This window comes from Platalea leucorodia (assembly GCF_965183815.1).
Source record: "Platalea leucorodia genome assembly, chromosome: 15".
Lineage (NCBI taxonomy): Eukaryota > Metazoa > Chordata > Aves > Pelecaniformes > Threskiornithidae > Platalea > Platalea leucorodia.
The window spans coordinates 9,091,841-9,112,606 of NC_138837.1; the positions used below are offsets into that span (position 1 = coordinate 9,091,841).

At 50.9% G+C, this 20,766-nt stretch overlaps 1 protein-coding gene across 1 annotated transcript in view; it reads left to right on the forward strand.

Annotated features, from left to right (window-relative positions):
- ASTN2 (astrotactin 2) overlaps positions 1-20,766 on the forward strand; it is a gene marked incomplete at both ends in the record, with an annotated part of 359,009 nt that overhangs the window by 93,814 nt on the left and 244,429 nt on the right. Inside the window, one exon of the mRNA XM_082327894.1 lies at positions 16,983-17,132. Within this exon, the coding sequence (XP_082184020.1) occupies positions 16,983-17,132 (150 nt within the window). The remainder of the gene's footprint in view (positions 1-16,982; positions 17,133-20,766) is intronic.

Genomic DNA, 20,766 nt, shown 5'->3' on the forward strand with positions numbered 1-20,766 from the left:
CCTGTGCGAGAGCCTATATAAAACAGTCTAGACTGGCTGCTTTTTATTTATCTCTTAACTGAAAATAAAACTCATGCTGCTGAACCACATGGTTCTGCTGTCTGCACTTGGAGAACCATTGCCGAGAGGGCCAGGCAGGGTCTGGGTGCTGCCCCACTGCCTGTGTGTGGGGGTGGAGGGACTGTGGGCTACACGGGTACAACTGCGTGACGCAGGGGGGATGTTTCTCCTGCGCGGAGAAGAGCAGTGCTTTCCCCAGAGTGTTTCGGCTAATGCATACTTGATTGCCTGTATTTTTAAAGTCTGTGTCTCAGAAGCTGCAACACCCACCTCTGCTTATTGAAATGTCATTAGAAGCCATTTAATGTTGTTCACCTGCAACGCACAGTAAAATGCATTCGAATAAACAAAAGCGAAGTACATTAGCGCTAATTGCTGAGTGACTCGAGCAGGAGCAAGGAAGGGATGTGCTGGCTCCCTCTGTGCAGGGAAAGGGGCTCTTGGGGTGATGCTGGAGTGTCCTTCCCTTCTTCCTGTGAGCGTCTGGGATTTCCACAAAGGTCCCTGCCGGAGCACCCATGGTGGCAGTGCTGGGGGACAGGGAGGGGGACTCTTCTCAGCTCTGTGGAGGAGACTGTGGCTCTGAGCAATGGAGCCAGGGAGAGCCCAAACCATGTATCGTGTCTGGAAAGCAGGTCCCTGCACCTGCAACGGTCGTAAGTGGTGGCTGAGGCTGTGTTTCTTCCATCCTTAAAGTGCTTTTTACTCTTTCCTCTTTCAAGGAAGGTTATTACGACGGTGATGGTTATTGTTGCTCAAACAAACACGGAGGTGCCTAGTGGTCCATCTGCCATCCTTGAGTGCTGATCTGAGCATCCCTGTTGGCATCCCCCTTTGTGTACAGCTGGCTGTTACCGGCCTGTGGTGTTCCCCAACCCCCTGCTCAGTGAGAATGAACAAATGAAAGCCTTCATATATTGTAACTGAGCTACCTTTTTTTATTCTTTCATATTCTCTTCTTTGTTTTGCTTTTCTATAAATTATTTAGAGTTGTGTGAGTGGGGAAGACAGCAGTAACTGCATTTCAGTTCTCCTCAAAACATAATAGTAAACAAGATCTAGGGCAGAATATTAAACTCTCCGAGGGCTTCAGGAATTGGCAATAAAGAACTTCTTACACTGACTGAAAAATCCCCTCAAGCCGGGGCTGCAAGCTGCCTGCAGGGCCAGGGCTACCCCAGGCTGCGAGATATGTTCACAAATGCTTCCACCAGTTCAGCTTGTGATGCTCTCAGGCTTTGCACCTTGGATCGAGGCAGGTTTGTGTCTTGCCTGGTCTCATCCTTCCAAACTATGCCGGTTCACCATGTGTTTCCTCCCAGATGCACACTCTTGGACGAGGCTTTGCTTAGGGAGTCAAGCTATGGTATATGCTAGTTGCTCCTCTCTGCTGAAGCTGGCCAGAGCCTGGATCGCCAAGGATGAGGTGGCTGTGGTTCAGATATAGGATTTATAGACTAGAAATATAAATATACGTGCTGTGGGCTTTGCACTCTGACCTGGTTTGCCCACGCATGGGAAACGCAGTGATTCGGGAGGTGTTGGATGTGCTGTGCACACAGGCGCTTCAACCTGCCTGCGAGCAGCAGATGCAGCCGGATTCCCACGGGGATGTAGCAGGTGGGGTGGAGAAACTCCGCAATTGGTGCGAGCAGACACCATGTACCTGGAGATCCCCAGGGGCTGGAAATCAGTTCTGCTTGGGCGCGGTTTTACAGGTGGATTGAAGATGGATGCATCAAGGGAAACCCAGCTAGAGCATGGCCCTAGCTCAAGGACAGGGCCAGCCTTCCCTCCGGTGTCCCACTGCCTGGCTGGAGCTGCCAGGTTTTGGTGTGATCACCAGGGCCAGGTGAGGAGCTGCGCCTGCATCCCAGGGAGTCCGTCAGCACCCAAGGGAAAAGCTCTCCTTGCTGCTCTTGCAGCGTAGCGTTGTGATAAGACATCAGCTGGGACTTGTCAGCGGGCTCCAAATGGTATCATCGCTGGGGCTGTCACTAGAGGCTCTTTCAAGTGTCACTTCCCAGCATTAATTACCAGGGATGGCAAATCCGATGAAGATGGAGCATTTCAGCTCGCCCTCCACCTGCCTGCGCTGCTTGCTTTCCCCCACGTGCTGGGCAGTGATTGATTTGCAGGTGCTGGGTTGCGCTGGCAGCGGGCGCTTTCCATCCTTTGGGATTCATGTACTCAGTGCTGTGTGGCTGTTGGACTGGATTGCCCTTTCCATGAGGAAGAGTGTGGGTTTTTTATTCCCCACATGGACCTTCTGGATATATCAGGTCAGGCAGGGAATTGCACAGGATGACTCTGCTGCATACAGCCCTGTAAAATGGGAGAAAAGTCCCAGCCCGGGAGGTCGAGCAGCACAAATGTCTGTTTTGCAAATCACGAGCAAGCAGAGCACGGATCAGTGAGCCAAACTTTCCTCGCAAGTCTCAGGCAGTGCTCCGCAGCGCTGCGGATGGGAGGGCTGTTCCCACATGGTGCCGGAGCATCTGAAGTGAAGCCCAGCACAAACAAAACATGGGAGCAATGTGCTGAATAATGACATCTAGCAACAACCGCGTCTGAGTGATAAAGTTAATGAAATTACAGGTTCTGACCTGATACCAGGCTCTGCTGTGGGTAGATAAACAGCAGGGCAAAGATGAGATGTTTATTTCTCCCTAGCTGCAGTTGTAATCTGGATGCGCTGTGCAAGGCCATTAACATTATTACTATTATGCAAAATCATTTTTGACTTGGGGGAAAAAAAAAGAAAGAAAGAAAAAGAAAAATCCCCCAACTCCCTAGAAAATGGAAAGCTGACAAAATTAGAATTGCAGCAGGAGCGCAAACTGACCTGGTGACATTGCACATAGCCCAAGTGAATTTAGACAGAAGAAAAATCCGAGGCAGTTTAAGAAGAAAAGTAGTCTTTTTTTTTTTTTTTTTTTTATTAATATAATAAAATGAAATGGAGCGAGGAAGGAGGTAAGAGCCAAGCAGCCCTAATTAGCCAAAAGGATCCCTTTGTGCTGGTGTGGAAAGGGGGCCATGCCGTCTCCTCACGGTTTGGGGTTGTCTGGCAATTAGAAAGTCTCCAGGGGTTTCATGCCCCATGGGTGTGAGTGGTGCCAGGCGGGGTCTGCTGGTGTGGTGTGCGGTTTCTGGGGTCTTGGTTTTTGCTGGGGAGACCCCTGTGTCGAAACCCAGTCCCTGTGTGCACACAGTGTTCTGTGATTAAGGGGATTTGGGTAAATTCATGCAGGTGATGCTACTGTCCTCACTTCACTGGGTAGTTTCCAGTCCATGCTGCTGATGATTTCTGCTCTCCTGCCTTTCCTGAGCAGATGGCCTCAAGCTCCAGTCCTTTGGGAATTCCTAACTTGCTTTTATCTTTTAATATACCTGGCTCTCATCTTTACCAACATGGTTTCATCCTACAGTGGCCGGAGCCCTTTGCTTCTGTCTGTCAAGTTCTGTTTGAAGGAGTTTGGCCCCCAGTCCATTGCTGGCAGCACCGCTACATCCCAAGATGGGATGTGTTGGATGCACAGAGATGGAGTTAGTAAATGAAGGCAGATAAAAGCCCAGCAAGCCTGAATATGGGCTTACCCGCAAGTTCCCCAATGAGAAGATTTTGCCGAACCAAATCTCCTGAGGATCAGTGAGAAGCAGAACTTCTGCCTGGTGAAAACTGAGGAGAAAATAGATGTCAGACTTGAAAATCGAGTATCTGCAATTCCAGTCTTGCAACAAAGGACCCATCTTTATTTTCTCAGTTTCTTTCATGTTCAAAAAAAGAACTTTTCAAGCGGGCCTTTGTGCTGGCTTCACAGACTCTGCAGTCTGGGTATGGCCTCCAAGTCTAGACAGGAGACAGGACTTACTACCAATGGTACCGATGATTAATACCATAGGCATATCAAAAGTGTGGTTGTGCAGTCATCTTGAATTCATGTCTCCTGGACTTTCTTCTCACCTGCTGTGTTAACTTAGGTAAACCTCTGAAGTTTCTCTTACTTAATCCATGGATGCTTTTTTCTGTACTGATAGCGAGAGGCTTTTGAGCATGCCTGAAAGACGATTTGGCACCTAGAGTGAACCTGGAGATGTAGATCCAGCTCCACTCTGCCACCAGCTGCTTTGGTAACCCTGGTCATGTTACTTAATGGTCCAGTCCTCATCTGTGAATTGGAAAGAGGAGCCAAGCCAGACAGCAGACAGGGTGGCATGAGGAAATGTTGAGAACTGCTGTTGTGGTCCCAACAGCCTCCCAGCCAAACTGCTCTGGGTGGTGCAGTTCGGGAGAACTGTGGGAGAAGGGTTTTTTGGCAGGGGATACAAATAGCTTAGGTTTGAGATAACAGCAAAAGGCAGGCAAGGGAAGGGTCCTGGTGATGAGGAGAGGGAGCTTCCTGTGCCACCCACCAACGCTGGAGCAGCTGGTCTGGTGGCTGCATCTCAGTCCTCATCTTCACCTCTCAGTGAAGACTCCTCTAGAAGAGAGGTAAAGCAGTGCTCTGGCCCAAGGTCACGGTGTCAGGGCTGGGGAGAGGGACATTTTGGGCGCTGAGATGTGGAGGAGCAGGGCAGGTAGTTAAGCTCTGCCTGAGTTGCTATTCATTACAAATATACAGCTCTGCAGTATCTTGGAGGTGAGGTTTAAAGACAGGGTGCGAGTCGGAGGCGATGCCCTCATAATGGGCAGGGTGATGGTGTTCTTCTCCATGATGGAGAAGGGATACCCCATGGGCAACAGGAGTGAGATGACCATCCTAGTGTTGCTGTCCCCGAGCTGACAGCCCAGCATCCTCAAGGGGATATCTGCACCCAGCCGGGCTTGTGGCTGGCTGCCGGCAGGGAGATCCCCGCCATGCTGGACTGTGCCGTCCCCGGTGCCTGCGCTGCCATGCTGCGGCTGGTAGCTGCTGTCTGCAGCTGCCGTTCGCTCGGGTAGGCAGAGGCAGTGCCACCCAGAATCCAAGCATTAACCAGAGGCTTTCTGAGCCTTTAATAAATAAAATGATGGCTTAACATTTGCTGAGGCTGGAAGCTAAAATGGGACAGTACGTCAGGCCAGCATCTGATGTGTCTTGGGGCTCTGTCTTCTTTCCAGTGACCTGATGGGATCATGACCCTCTTTGTACGTGATCAGCTTTTCCCAGCTCTAATCCCCGCCAACTCCTTGTGTAATTTACAGGGACCTTTGAAAAAAACGTGTATTCGAGTAGCATGCCCCTGGAAAGTGTTCTTTGCAGTCCGCTATTCCTGGATAAAAAACCCACTGCAAATTTCAGCATTAAAGAAATAAAAAAAAATTAGTCCCAACAGGGTAAGAATCTGGTCCCCATTCAGGAAAGAATTTAAGCTTGTGCTTAGCTAGTGTATTTATTAGAAAATTAAGCACGTCTTTACGTCCAACATGCTTAATTCCAGCTGCTTTGAGTGCATTGATGAAGAGAATAGGGGCCCCGGTTGCAGAAGTTACAACGGATATGCCACTGGGTCCTTCAGTTTTATAGCGATTCCAGCTCTGACTTTAACATTGATTTGAAAATGTCCATACCTGCCAGGGAAAACCTTTGCTTTCTGGAGACATAAGCACAGTCATAATTAATATATTAATTGCCTTTTGAGCTCTGAATAGAGAGCTGCCAGGCTGGAGTTTTAGGTTTGTTTTGATCACTGCATCACACCGAACTGGTTGCCTCCTGGGTTGTCCCCATCAACATGGTGGAAGGGAATGAAGGTCTCTTGGCCTGGGGGTCCTGTGGGACACGCTCCCCCTCCCTTACACCTCCCAAGAAAGTGGCCTAAGGCAGCACCACGGATGCACAGGAGCATGCCCAGGAGGTCTCCCCAACAAGATCCACATCCAGGGTGCTTCCTGCCTCCAGCAGCAGGTCAGAAGGGATGGGGGAGCTCCTGGGGACTGGTCCTGCATCCCCATGGCTGAGGGAGGTGCTGTGCTGGCATGTGCTTAATGACTAATTAAGGTTTAAACATGTCTCAGGCTGGTTGGGGCTCTTCCTGGCTTCCTGTTGAAAAAAGACTGGTAGGTTGGATTTCCTGATGTGGTTTTCTTGTTTTTCACCCCTCCCTTTGCCTTTGCTATATCCCCACTCACCAATTTCATGAGACAGAGGAGGGAAGAAGCAGATGGAAAAGCGGCTTCTGATGGTGCCATAGTGAATGGAAGAGAAAAGAGGTGTTTTAATATGCCAACATTTTGCTGAGCATCCCAAAGGGATGGCAGTTCTGTGAAGTCCTGCTGGTTTATCACTGCTTTACGAGGCTTGGGCTGGTCTCGCCCCAATGCTGCACAACATCCCATGTGAGAAGAAATGCCCTTGGTCATCCCCTCTCCCAGCCACAGCTGGATGATTTGTGGCTCCTCAAGTCAGCAGCAGCTCTTTTAACATGGGTTTTTGTTGGGTTTTGTGGGGCTGCTGATGCCTGGTGGAGATGTCGTGGCAGTTTTGTGTGCAGTAGCCCTGATTCCCCAGGTGCCCAAAGTGCTTTTCATCCAGGCAAAATCACAAGCTCACAGAAGATAAGCTGTGAAGTCTTGGCTGTCCAAGGAAAACAAGCCATCAGGAACTATATTTATATAAATGCCAGGCGCGCGTTGTTCATCACTTTGTGCATCATTATGAATGTTTGATAAAGCACTACATTATTTAAGGTGTAGCTGGGTTTTAGGCCAGTTGTTGACCAGGATTAGCTTTGAGATGTGGGTGAGATGTGGGGTTTTTTGTTTCTTTTTGGTTTAGGGTTTGTTTTTTTTTTTCCTCTGATGAAAAATCTAAAAAAATAATGTGGTGGCTGTTTATTCCCCTTGGGAGATCCTGGGGGGGATCTCAATTGTCCTCCCCTCTCCTGGGTTTCTCTGCTGGGTTGCATCTTGCAGCCGCCTTGTGTGCAATGCAGAGGACCTGGGAAAGCTTCAGCTCTGCTCAGGGCTGTCCTTCCACAGTGTCAGCATGGAGCAGAAACCTGCCACTGGTTTCTGAAGTCAGGCTGACTGGGAGAGGAGGGCATGGGGTCTGGGGTGAAGGAGAACAACCCCACAACTTTTCCCATTTCTGCTAGAAATATATTGATGCTAGTGAGCAGTTGGGCAGCCCCTGGGATGCATGGCTCAGAGCTGAGGCTGCTCCCAATCCTGTCGCTTGCATGAGAGTGATAGGTTTGTCTCTGTCCATGATGCTCAGCGCTTCTTCACCTTGGCTTTTAGTGGCATTGCAGCTCTGCCAGTCGATGGGTGTGAGATGTTCTCCCCATCGATCCGTCCCAGGCTTGTGGGTTTTATGGGGAGGGGACCAAGGGAGGGCAGCTGCAGCACCAGCTCTGCTCTGTTTGTGTGTCCTCTTCCTATCAGCCGTGTTTTACCTGGCTACGGTGCCGAGACAGTTAGTTTTGTCAGCTGGCTCCTAAGGAAGATGGATCGAGGCCGAGCACCTGCACTGATATTAGGTCTGCAGGCACCTTCCAGCCCCATTTATCATTAGGCAGTGACCTACCCGAAGGACCAGAGGGAGAGGAAACTTCTTAACAAGGTGCTTCAAATCAATCCTTTCTGACGGCCCCGCTGAGTTACAGCGTTTGCTGCGACCCACCCACCGGGTCCTGCGGGGCCTGGCTGTGCTCGGCCTCACTTCTTTGCCTGTGTGGCTTGGAAGTGGTTTGCTTTTGATAGCCAGGTCTTCTCCTGAGCCAACAAACTGTCTCCCAGCTCCTTCTTTCCTGCCTGCTGCCTGCACCCGTGTGCTTCCCAGTGTGGGAGGTGCTTGGTCCCCACCACTGCGGGGGGCTCCTTTTGGTGGTGTTCGTGCCATGCATGCACGGCTGAAGCTGCTTGGCCCTGTTGCAGTACAGGTTTTTGGTGGCTTGCCCTTCTCCTCTGGGTTGACATCGTTCCCTTGTTCTCCCCAGCACGTGGCACAGAGTTGCCGGTACCATGAAAAGGTATCAGCTTGCCTGTTGGGCAAAGGAAATTTAATTTCCAACTAAGAAATTCATCTGCACTGCGCTGCCAAGCAGGGAGTTGGGCGGTGGTTGAGACTGGAGAGGGTCCACCGTGCCATGTTTCCCACCCACATTTGCTGGCTGTTGCTGTTCCCAGAGCCCTGCCCTGCCTGTGCCCATCCCTAGGGGTGCTGGGTCTTGCCCACACTTACTGTACAGATGCCAAAGTGCTGCTGCCTCCAGGTTCATCCCGCAGTGGCAGTTCCTCGGCCAGGTGGGGATGGGGCTTTCTCCTGCCCTCGGTGGGTCTCTGCCCCAGCTGGCTCCGTGGCGCAGTTTTTCCTCTGGATTTGTGGAGTTGTAGGAGATGTGTGGCGGAGAGAGGGAGCTGGAGGTCAGTGCTGTGCTCTCGAGCCCACATCTCTCCTCCACGCAACATTAGTCTGGGCTGCTTCGTGTGCCCATTAGCACCAAATTGGGAAGCTTTCTCCAGAGTGTTCTTATTTAACTTTTCAATTATTTTATAACTTGAGGAGCATTAGCTGCTGTTGAGGGTCTGCCCATCTTCCCCGCTCATCTCTGCTCACCACGTAAGCAAAAAAGTTATGGTGTCTCATAAAAAAAGGTAAGTTAAGGATTTTATTAGAGTAGAGATGGTGAGAAGCAGAGTCTTTGGTGGCCTGGACCTTCTTGGTGCTGGGGCAGGGGGGATGGGGTAGCATCCCATGGCCAAAGGCTTTTCCTTGCAGAAGGAGAAATGGGGTAAAGGGACAAATCATAGAATCATAGAATGGTTTGGGTGGGAAGGGACCTTTAAAGGCCATCTAGTCCAACCCCCCTGCAGTGAGCAGGGACATCTTCAACTAGATCAGGTGGCTCAGAGCCCCGTCCAGTCTGACCTTGAATGTTTCCAGGGATGGGGCATCTACCACCGCTCTGGGCGACCTGTTCTAGTGTTTCACCACCCTCATCGTAAAAAATTTCATCTTTATATCTAGTTTGAATTTACCCTCCTTTAGTTTAAAACCATTTCCCCTTGTCCTATTGCAACAGGCGCTACTAAAAAGTCTGTCCCAATCTTTCTTATAAGCTACCTTTAAGTACTGAAAAGCTGCAATAAGGTCTCCTTGGACCCTTCTCTTCTCCAGGCTAAACAACCCCAGTCTGCAATGCCCTGTAGGTGTCAGGGGAGGTGTGTGCTGGAAAAGTCTTTGCCCTGTAGAAAAGCTGAGGGTTTCCTAGTCAGAAACAGCTCCTGGGAAGGTCAAACCTAGCTGGTGGCAACCCAAGGAGTGCAGAGACCCGTCTGTTTTTGCAAGATGCTCGCAATGTGAACGTGAGAGGCAGAGGCGGAGACTGTTGGACCGTGGCTCTTAAGTGTTTGGTCTTTCGCGATGTGTTTATAATGATATTGCATTATCTTAATTACCAACATGGGAGGTTGGGAGGGTGGTGGAGGGAAGGGAAAGGAGGAAGGTAGAAAGGCAGAGAAAGTGCGGGGTGACAAATAACTCGCAGCCTCCATCAATGGGGCCATGATTGTGGTTGGAGTTGGAAATGATGCTATTAATACAATGCTTATTCATTTCCTATAATAAAAAATGGAAGTGCCTTGCAATTACCCAATTCTGAATGAAATTAACATTCCGTGGCATTTTCCAGTAAACGGTTAGTTTGCACACATGAGTGGAGGCAATTAGCTGGGAAGCAATTGAGCGCCGTGACTGGAGAGAGGATGAAGAAGGGTCAGGGCAGGGAGGGAGCTGCCTCTGGATGCCCCTTCCTGGCAGGCTGGGCATTCCCCTGGGTCCTGCTGGTTTGAGGAGCAGCTCACCTGGCTGCCGCAAGGACAGGAGCTGCAGATACTACCTCCTGCTCTCTGTAGATGGCGGGGAATGGCAAAGCTTTGCAATAAAGAGGAAAAGCAAAGAGTGGGTGCGTGGTCAGAGGGGTTGTGGGGTGCCCTGGTGCTCCCCGGGGTCCCTGTCCCCATTGCAGGACGCTGAGCCAACACAGGTCTCCATCTCCCTCCCATGCTGCACGCCAGCCTCTCCCGGCATCCCCTCTTCCCCGTCACGCGCCTCAAGCTTTATTAAAAACCAATGGAGACTTTTTTTTTTCCAGATTTGTTAAACTACTGAAAACTTCTGATCCTATCAGGGTTTTTTTTTTTTCCCTGCCTCATACCAGATAAGGACTGTGCTGGCTCTGAGCCCGGAGCTGAGGGTGGTGGAGAACAGGGTAGGGAAGCAGTCATCTCATGAATATGTGAAGGAGGAAAGTACATTTGTTCAGTTTCCTTCAAAGGAGACATCTCAAATAAAACTTTATCTCTTCTTCTGGTACCCTCCCCCTCCAATTTGCAATTAAAATCAGACTTTTACGTATAAAAATCTATTTTTATAGCAAAAGATTTATTAATGTATATAATAATCTATTAATATATTAATACCTATGTTAAAAAAAATGTTACGTTTTCTATTCTAAAACTGAACAAAAAGAGCCGGGAGAGAAAAGAAAGAAAAAGTCAAGATGTAATACAAGCCTGTTTTCAAAATGCTTCTGGGTTCCCATATCCCTCTGTTGCTGCATCTGAAAACCCCTCTGTATAAAAGAGCTTCTTGGAGAGAGATTGATCCTCCCTCGTGCTGCGTTGGCAGGCTGGGCTGGAGGCCAGCTCTGGCAAAGCGCGTGGTGCCACGTATATCATTTCCCCTGATGGGTTCGCCTAAGGATGGCTTGGAGATGTATGCATTGCAGGAGGTGCTTGGTCTCCTGATGTATGGGTATGTGTGATTATTTGTGCTTTGTTTTGATTTTTTTATATATATATATATATATATATTTATTTTTTTTTTTAGCGTGTGTGTATATATATATCTATCTCTCCTGAGTTGGTTGTGTAATGCAGCCAGCAGTGTCCTGGTGTTCTTGGACATGGTGTGCCTGCACGTGGCATATGACGTGGACTAATGGAAAGCAGGGGACCGATGGGGACAGTGACTCTTGCTCGAGAGCAGGTGGAGGTGTTTGGTGGCTGGAGAAAGAGATGGGGAGCTAAAGTTCTCAGTGTTTCTCATGTCTTTGCCATATCCACCATGCTCTGTGGCAGGACGTTGCTCTCCAGATGTGTGTTTTCTTCCCAGTATGTGTGAAGCTGTTGTAAAAATTTCTCCCATCGTTATCATGTTGGCATCAGCGTAATTACCTAATTTTATGCTAGTAAAGTTCTCTGCTTTCTGGAGCTTAGTACCTTCAGGGTGGCAATGTTGAAAATCAGTCCACATCCCAGTTTCAGAACAAACACCATTGCTTATTTTATGCTTCGAAAAGCAACAAACACCCATTATTTAGAGCTGGTGAGAAAACAGGTTTTCCCCATGTGGAAAACTTCCAGTATTGTGAAACTTATGCTCATCCCAACTAGAATTGGAAAGTTGATTTCTTGAAATACTTTGTAGAATAGAAATTTCCAAAATACCAATCCAGGAACATCAAAATATGCTTATTGAAACTCAGCAGTTTGATTTGGAGGAAACTATTATAACATTATTAAACTGCATTATACGTACCTGATGTTTATATGGTGCGTTACGGACATGATGATGCATTAGACTTTTTGAGCCAGTGTCAGTGATTCCCAGGCAAGCACCCTCCTCTGTGCCTAGAAAAAGTGGATTATCTGAAAAATACTGGGAGCAGTTGGTGAGAGGGCAGGAGATGGGCATGGAGAAAAGCCAATGTCTGAGATGAGACGGCTGTGTCCTACATGTGGCCATGGGTGCTGTCATGAATGCATGCACAGGTCAGGAGGTAAAAATACCACCAACTTTGACTTCTAATTGCACCCAAACTTTTTCATTTAATCCTTGATTGAGCTTGATGTGTTCTTGTGAAACACTGATTCCAGCAAAGCGGCATGCTCAGTCGAGCAGCTCTTGAGCTGCTCTGTGAGTTACTCCTCTCTCCAAAACTCTGGGAGCATTTTAACCACTGGTAATGTTGAGGAATCGATAACTTGCCCTCTGACACTCAGAAATCAAAGAGAGGGATGCGAAAATCAGGTGGTTAAACTATATTTTTAAAAAATATGTTTTACTCAGTACCTAGTGTGGGAGGCTCTAATACAAGCTGCTGTTGCCTTTCCAGTCTTCTCCCTACAGCTGTAGGAGCGCAGATGTTGTGTGAGAAGGGCAAGGATGGTTGCGGCTCCAGGGACCAGAACTTTAAGGCCAACACCAAAGACTGGGAGACTCAGGGAAGCTGGCGCCTTTGTGAACGTTAAGCCTCACAGCTCTGTTTCAATATGCTGCAAAAACCAAGCCGTGGGGCTGTCCAGCTCGCCCAACTGCTCAGCAGCAACATGAGGTGTTGAGCCTGGTTTGGGGAGAAGCTGCTGCCCTTCCTCTGCCCTGCCAGGGTCCAGTGCATCATTGAGTGTGGGGTCTACCAGGCACTGGGTGGATACAGAGTCTCTGTGGGCTGCAGGAGCGTTTGCTTAGGCTGAGGGCAGTTCTCTAGCATGTGGTACAGCTGCCTCATTGGGGTCCTCCAAGGCCATGTCCAAAGACCCTAAAATATCTCGGTGAGGTTGAGGGCTTATTTCCAAGGGTTATGGGGTACTTCCGTCACCACCGGCTCCATCCTGGCTTTCCAGCCTATGCTGGCACAAAGCAGGTTGCACAGTCAAAGGGGTTTTGCAGTTCCTTGTCCCTTGTGCTGGACCCTCGGGAATGTCCTGGCATGCTAGAGGCACCTTCCAAGTGCAACCAGTGGAGGTGGAGGCATGCAACCAGCACGTCTCAAATATGGGTTGTGGGTGGTTGCGTTGATCTGAGCCTGGGACTGTGTTTTAGAGAATGCCTCCTGGGCACTGATGCTGGTGAGATACTAGTTTTCGTATCTCATCAAAACAACCTACCAAAACCAACCTGTGTGTCTGGGAAAGGTACGGCTCTCCTGGCTGTGCTGGGAGTCCCATGAGGACTGAAACGAACACTTCCCATCTCCGTTGCAATGTATTTTTACCCAAACATCGCTCATATGGTTCAGTTGATGACATTTTGTTGTTGTTGTTGTTGTAATTTTTAAGCCAAACAACATATTTTTCCACTGCAATTCGTGCCAGCAATAAGGAAGGAAGAAAGGAAGGCTATTGGTATAAATTGTTTTGTAGGAGACGTGCAAACGAATAGGGGAGCCATAAGGAGAGCAAATCGCTTTCGAAATAGCGTATGGGGGTGGACAGGAGGGAGGTGTACGACGGGAACGTGTAATGTGCTTTACAAAGGTACAGTGACCTTCAGCTGCATCCTTAAATTGCTGCCAGAGACGGAAGCTGATTTTGCGGAGGCTGAAGAACCTCATGCTTCCTCTGCTTGTTCCTGGGGTTGTTACACTGCCAAAGGCCCTCACTATAGGATGGGGTGAGATTGAGATCATAGCATTGTGCCAAACCTCAGGGTGGATCTCACCACCTCTGCCAGGCTGGAGAAACTCTCAGTGTGGTGCTGAAGATGTGAGCTCAATAGCCCTGATGGATTTATCCCCTGGAAATCAGGGATGGGGGAGAAGGCGGTTTGGCAAGCTTTGCTCAAGGAAAGGACGGTCCTATCGCCTTTAAATCTGCGTTGTGTTCGGCCATTGTTGGGAGGAGCCGGTGCCCAGGTGCTGGCGATGCGGCTGCATTATGCTGGGGAGAGGAGCAGCGTGCGGGTAGCGTGGCAGCGCTGGGAGCCGCTGGCTGAGCCCGTGTTTGGCACATGCAGCCCAGGCAGGTCCTGCAGGGCAGAGCTGGGGTATTTGAAGCTTTGCAGTGCCCTGCGGTAGTGTGTGTTCCCATCCTTTTCAGAACTATTACATCCATGGGAGACAGGAATGCCAAGCACATGTGCAGTGTGTGCGTGGCATGGTGGTGTGTGTGTGCAAACTCGTGTTTGCTGTGTGATGCCCAGGGAGGTATCGGTCCAGGTGATAGGTTCCTACCCCCAGATGCCCGGGCTCATATGGCTGACTGTGGAAATCCCCAGGTGGCAAAGCCCAGGTGGTAGTTTGCAGTGAACTGTGTCTCTTTTATGGATGTGAGGGACACCCCCATACTCAACAGGGTCCCAGCAGCCTCGGTGAGTGCTGTGCCTCATTACGTTACAGTGCATTGGTTTCTTCTCCCTCCCTTTTGTCACGGTTGGCAGTACATGAAGGGTCCTTCCTTCATCCTTGACCCCTGATGCTCATTCAGTTGAAGCCCAGCTACCTTTCTTTTGTCAGCGAGGGTTTCCTCCATGCTGGCCATGTCGAACTCTGCTGGCTGAGATCAGTCGACAAGGGTTTTTTCTTTTTTCTTTTTCCCCCCATTGCTTGAAACCCCAGAGCTCAGGGGCACGGAGAGGCCAAGGATGTGCTGGTGCACGCAAGCTGTGCAAAGCAGTGTGCACTGGCTTTTTGCTCCCATTTCTGGAGTAAGTATTTGTAGCATCATCGCAAATAGCCGTTGACTGCAGGGACCCTCTCCTCGCGAAGGTAATGCTCCCCCCCGCTTTTGGCATTCGCTCCACTGACGAGTGTGCGAGCAGATGCCTCTAGATGGATGTGCTGAGCGTGGTGGCCAGATGGGGTACAATCACTGCGATGCTGATTACTCCCATCAGCCGAGCAGGGACCATGAGAGAGCCGTGACCTCGCCGTGTTTCGTTGCTAGCTGAAGGCATGGTCCCCTCCTCCTCCCCTCCCGCACTCTCCTTCTGGCCTCCTTTCGGTAAATAAGCCTCAGCCGCGTGGTTCCCGAGCCTCTTGCTCCACTTGCGCACGTTTGATATCACACAGCCCCGAGGTTCAAATAACTTGCCATCTGTTCACAGGGAGGTCCTGCTATGCTTGCTCCTGGGTGAAGGAGCTGCGGGGATGGGCTTCCCCCCGCAGACACAGCGGCGGGGTGCTGAGCCGCACCGGTGCTGCCGCAGCATCCTTCCCCAGTGCCTCAGAGGAGCCCTGCAAGAAGGATTCGGATGTGTGCTGTCAGGGGTGGGACTAGATACTCTTTGGAGACCTTTCCCTGCTCTTGATTCCCCCCCGCCCGCCCCGTGATGCTGCTTGCTGGGGCATCCAACACCACTGGATCCGGCTGCGCCTGCTGTAAAAGTAGGGGGCTTTGGGGAGCTCTGCCTTTGATCTGTGGTGCCTGGTGGAGGCTGGTGCTGAATGACTGGAAGATGTAACATAGCTGGTCCCTCAGGCCGCCCTCTCTCTGGAGCTCTCCCAAAATGGTTCTCGCTTTCAGTGCTTACGCAGGCAGTGGGTTCAATCCTTGTCTCTCCGTCGCCTGGTGCGGCAGCGCTGGGTGAATGGATCCTCTCCCAAGCCCTCCCAATGCACCTGCGCCCATGGGCACAGCAGCCCATCTGCTTTTCTCCGGCACTCCCCCTCTCAGTGGCCCCGGCAGATTTCGGTACCTTCTCTGCAGCCTGCAGGGTTAAAAAAGCACCCTGGGCTGGTCTAGAGCCTCTTGCCCCTGAGGAGACCGAGGACATCACCTTTGGGATTTGGGGAGAAGTAAGGGGGAGCTGCTCTGTGGGCCTGTGTGGCACTGCCTGTGGCACGGAGTGGTGGTGGCTCTGCCCTCCTTGCAGCACGGGTGGCTGTTGGAGGAGTCTGCTGCAGACTCCACATTTAAGTCAAATCCTTGTCTAGGATTATAAATGCCTCATCCTGTATGGCCATCTTCTTATTTTGCAGTAAAATGCACCCTGCTGCATGCTGCAAAGGGAGTTAGAGTCTATGGTCCAGAGCAGTTACGCACCTCAAGCTTGCTGGGTGCCTGAGGAGCTCCATACAGATCTGATGTGTCTCTCGACCTGGGAGATGCGGCAGGGTGATGCATCAGCCTGTAACTCCTGGCAGACTGGGGAGCTCCAAGGCGTTTGCTCATCCCTTTTCCAAGCAGGAGGCTATAGGGTGGGTGATCCCTGCCAGCCCCGCACAGGCATGCTGTGGGCAGGGGGAGCTTCAGGAGCTAATCAGAGGGACTTTGTGACTCTCGAAATGGAGCCAGGACAGAGGTGGTGTTCTGCTAATGAGTTTATTCAAGGGGCTGGCAGAGGCCAAACCGTTTGTTAAACCTGGGAGACCTCTGTGGCCTGCAGTAGGACGAACCTTTTGATCCTCAGTTTCATCTTTGCTCTTTGCGAGTGGTTTTGTGATCTGTAACCGCCCGTTGTGTGGGTGGGTGGCGAGTTTCATAGGACAATTCTGGGCTTTTTTTTTGGCATTACTGGATAGGGGGTGTGTGAGAGCAAGGAGGGGAGTTGCTTAAATATCAGCAAGCTGTGATGTGCCATGGGGCGTTGCAGCAAGCTGTTTCCTGAGCTCAGGTGCTGCTGCCCAGTGTGCGAGTGCAGCCCCTGGAATACCCCAGGGATTGCTGCTGTAGCTCGGAGCATGCCTGAACCAGCTGTACATCATTTGCCTGGCTCCCACCCCAGCCTTGCCCATTGCTCTGTAATCTCAAACTTGCCTGCTGGGGAGTACCCAACCCTGCAAAAGGCTGCCAAGCCTGGTGTTCGACTCCAGGCTCCCAGGGAAGAGTTAAATCTAACCCAAAGCCAGCTCAGTGCCCGGGGGGTTCCTGTGTGTTTTGAACCCTTCAGGCTGTTACTTGGATAAGGGCATGATGCTTCCAAGTGCCCTGCGTGCACATGGGGGAAGAGGCAAGGAATAATCCAAAATGCTGGAAAGCAGTGTGAAAAACGCAATTTCTGTAAACTCACAATTTTCTAATTTCTATGGCTTTGGTAAGACTTGGAAAGTGCTGGATTGGTCCCCGTGGGGTACTTCGCAGGGTCTTGGCAGAACTCCTGCCCGAGGACTCAGCTCTGGCTCACACTGTCCTCTGCTAGGAAGGGGTGGTATGGGCACTGGGGACGTGGTGGCCTGGTCCTCTTTTAACCGCAGTCCCTTTGCTGGTGTTGCAGCTCCCGAGGTGACGCAGGAGACGGTGGAGTCCCTGATGCAGAAGTTCAAGGAGAGCTTCCGCACCAACACGCCCATTGAGATCGGGCAGCTCCAGCCCGCGCTGCGCAGCACGTCCGTGGGGAGACGGAAACGCCGGAGCCGGCCCCGAGGTAGGCTGCCACAGTCACCAGCTGCTCCTCGATGCCCTGAATTTGGCCACGTCCAGAGGAGTTTGGCTGGGGAAGAACGCAGGAGTTCCTTGCCCTCACTGCTGAGCGTGGGGACCCCAGAGCTCCTCCGTGACAGGGTGAAGAGGGACAAACCCCATGCAGCATCTTCTGGGTGGTCTGGTGGAGGTGCTTGAGAGCGGTGTCACAGTGGCCCGCCCCCACCCCCTCCCCCGGGATTTATCCAGGTCTGCTGCAAGTCCAGGGTCCCTGCCAGCTGCCCTGGCTAACCAAGGTTTGGTGGGAGTGAAATACAGTTTCTTGGCAAGTTTCTGTTTCAGAGGAAGGGGTAAAGTTCATTTTGGCTGTAACTTGCATCACTGGGACCTCTCTTCATTGCACTGTCCCAGTGTGCTTTGGGTTTTTTGGACTATTTTTTTAGGGGGCACACAGAGGGTGGGAGCCCCATTTCATGGCTCTAAAGGCTGCACCAGGCAAAAGCGTGGTGGAGGGATGCTGAGTTTTATTTGTAGCCTTGATGGCTGTTGCCAGCCACACCGGAGCAACAGGAGGATGTTGGCTGGAACAGCACCGTGAGCAGGATTGGTCCTTGCGTTGAGTCTCAGCAAGGGAAACTGCTGCCTCCTATCGCTATCGCTGCTTGAAATGGTAGTTGCCGTGGGTTAAGCAGTGAGTGCCAAGGCTGTGTGGAGGGTTTGGGTCCAGATTTCCAGCTGTGGAGGACGAGGAGGCGTTGAGGTCCATCCAGGGATGATGGGCAGAGAGGTCCCTTGGCCATGATCTACCCTGCGCACTGCGGGGCTTTGTAGCAGTGCCAGGAATCAGGAAGGAAATATTTTTCTTTCTGTTTACTCTTGGTTTTGTTTTTCATTTATTTATGAGTCTGAAATGTGATCTTTTTTTCTGGATACGTTTTCCTGCAATACAGGCGTGGAAAGGGCTTTTTTTTATTATAGCTCTGCCCATAAATTATTCACTTAGTGTGAAGAAAATGTTCTGACTCTTTAACTGGTTTAAATTATTTGGTTTCTTTTCTAGTAGTTATTCAAATACTTATCTGGATTTTAGTGTGCATGTGTGTGGGTGCTTTGGGGTCCACAGTGACTGTCTGGTGACGTTTCCCTGACTCCCTGCTCTAGCCTCTTTGTTTTGTTTTATTTTGTTTTTATTTCACTTTTAAGCCGCCTGAAGGCAAAAGGTTTTTCGGTCACTAAAGGAGCAAGTCAATTAATCCTCTCAGCTGAGCTTAGGAGGAGACACGATGCCTGGCTGCAGACAGACCCTCTGGCTGCATGGGAGCAGAGTGTGGCCCTGAGCCAGCCCAGCTTGTCCCCCATCTCTGGGGACACACAGCCTCCATCTCCCACCTCCCTGGGCTGGAGCTCCCCTGCTTCCCTGCAAATCCCCATCTGCACCATGCCAGAGCATGGCCCAAGGCAGGAGTAGGTCTTCCCAACCCTCTCCCCATCACCACTGCCCCCTGGCTCCCTCTGCCCATCAGTGGCCACGGGAATAGTCAGTGGATACCAGGACAGGAGAGCCCTTTGTTGCCCTCCATTTCTGCCCAGACTTGTGTTTCTTCTATGTGAGGATTGGAGACCAGCTCGTGCCAAACATCCCTGCTTGGGATGGGGAGCTGAATTTCCCCTCCAGCTTCTTTGCCCCGCTTGGCAGCCCAGTCACAGTGCTTGGTGAGGTCACCCTCCATCCATCCCTCCCTGCCTCCCAGGGCACAGGCAGGCCTCAGCCATGTGCAATTAAAGCTGGGCTGTACAGCAGGACCCCAGCAACAGGCTTGGCCAGACCCATGTTGGAGAAAACAAATTGTCTCCCTTGGAGCTCTTGTGCTGTTCCTGGCACTCCAGGCAGGGAAGGGACCCCCTAGGAGCCAGAGCACACCCAGCTGCCTGGCCACAAATCTTCCCTGCTGTGCCTGTCACTGTATTTTGCTCTCCGGCTGTCTGCTGGGGCATTAGGCGAGCGTGTCGGGTATGCTGGGGCGCCTGCTCCGCAGCCCCACACCGGGCAGGCTCTCTAATGCCTGAGTCATGGGGCTGGGGAAGGGCTTTGGGGGCAGGATGCAGGCGAGGGGAGGGGATCAGGAGGAGCTGGGCACCGGCACCTCGAGCTGCTCTGGTCCTGAGCTGGTTGTGATGGTCCCAAAGTTGCTGCAAGATGGGTGGAGATGTCTCACTGCACCCCAGTGCTGCAGGGCTCAGCTCCGGTAGAAAGGAAGAGGATGGCTGGAAGGGAAGGGCCCAGGTTAGCTGGGAAGGTGCTGCTGTGGCTGTTTCCTTGTCTGCACCAGGAGCAGGATGGGTCCCCACAGTGTCAATGCCCAATCTGCCATGGTTTCCTTGAGTCTCTGTTCCTCCCGGCAGCTCCTTCGCAGATGGTTGCGTGTGCTGTCAGAGATGGTGGGGAGCTGTGTCTGGCCTTAATTGCCCAAGGTAAACGTACTCCACAGGCTTCGGGAGGGGACTGTGACTTTGAGTGTCTCCACCTAGGGGAGCCCTCATCAGCACACCCTAGAAAAAAGATTTTAAGGTCTCAGAAATGAGTGAGCAGCCCCAAAAAGCAAGCCAGTTCCAGCATCTCCAGTGGAGATATCACTCCCCACAGCCCCATCCCATCCTGTTTTCCTTTTAATTTAAATTTCTTTTCACTTGCAAAAGCTGTAGCCGGGCACTGCTGCTGAGGCCGTATCCACGCCTTTCCCTGCACCTCTCCCGTGCTGGATGTTTTGTTTTTACAGCCTGCGGTTAATTGTCCTTCCGGCGGGCGAGCGGTTGGAGTGCTATCAAACATTAAGGTTAAACGATGATATCGCAACTCACGATGTTTGCATTTTACATCCAATTGCAAACACAAACCCTTCGCCTCATTAATCCTTTGCAATCCATGGGGTTTTTTTTCCTCCCCCTAAATGAAATTGTCCATTTGGGATGCATTTATTTCCTTCTAACAGCCATGTGACAGTTCCACTGATGGAGTTTGCATCCAACTTTGTTACTGGGTAGTGACAAGTTGGCCTGATGGATGCATGTGTGTAATTATTTTCTCGCGGTTCGATTTAATTAATGCTTAACCTCATCAAAGCCCTACAGCTGGAGTGCTCTCCCTGCAGGAACCGTGCACAGCAAAAAGATTTCCTCCGTTACGGAAAGGCTCCGAAAGGGCTCCAAGTGCCACTCCTGCAGAAGCATGGGCTAAACCAAACCAGAAAACAAACAACACGCCACCCCAGCCCAGCAAAAACAAATCTGGGATAAGCTTTGCCTTGCTTCGCTTCCCTGCACTAAGTGCATTTAAACTGCTGCCTATTGCTTGTCATTAAATCTGATTCTGCACTAAGTGTTTCTCACAGCTCTGGGAAGGGTCGTATTTTGCCAAGAAGATTGACTTAAAAAAAAAAAAAAACACAACAAACCACACCACCCTCTCCATTTGCAGTATCATATAACTTTATTTTGTCTAATGCCTTTTTCGTACAAACTTTCTCCCCAAACACTTTTATCGAGTGAAGTGCATTTAGAGTTTATAAATAATAGAGGGAGAGCGAGGATGGTAAGAGCTGAGGTGCAGGAGGGGTGGGCTGGAAGGAGGATATCTCCGC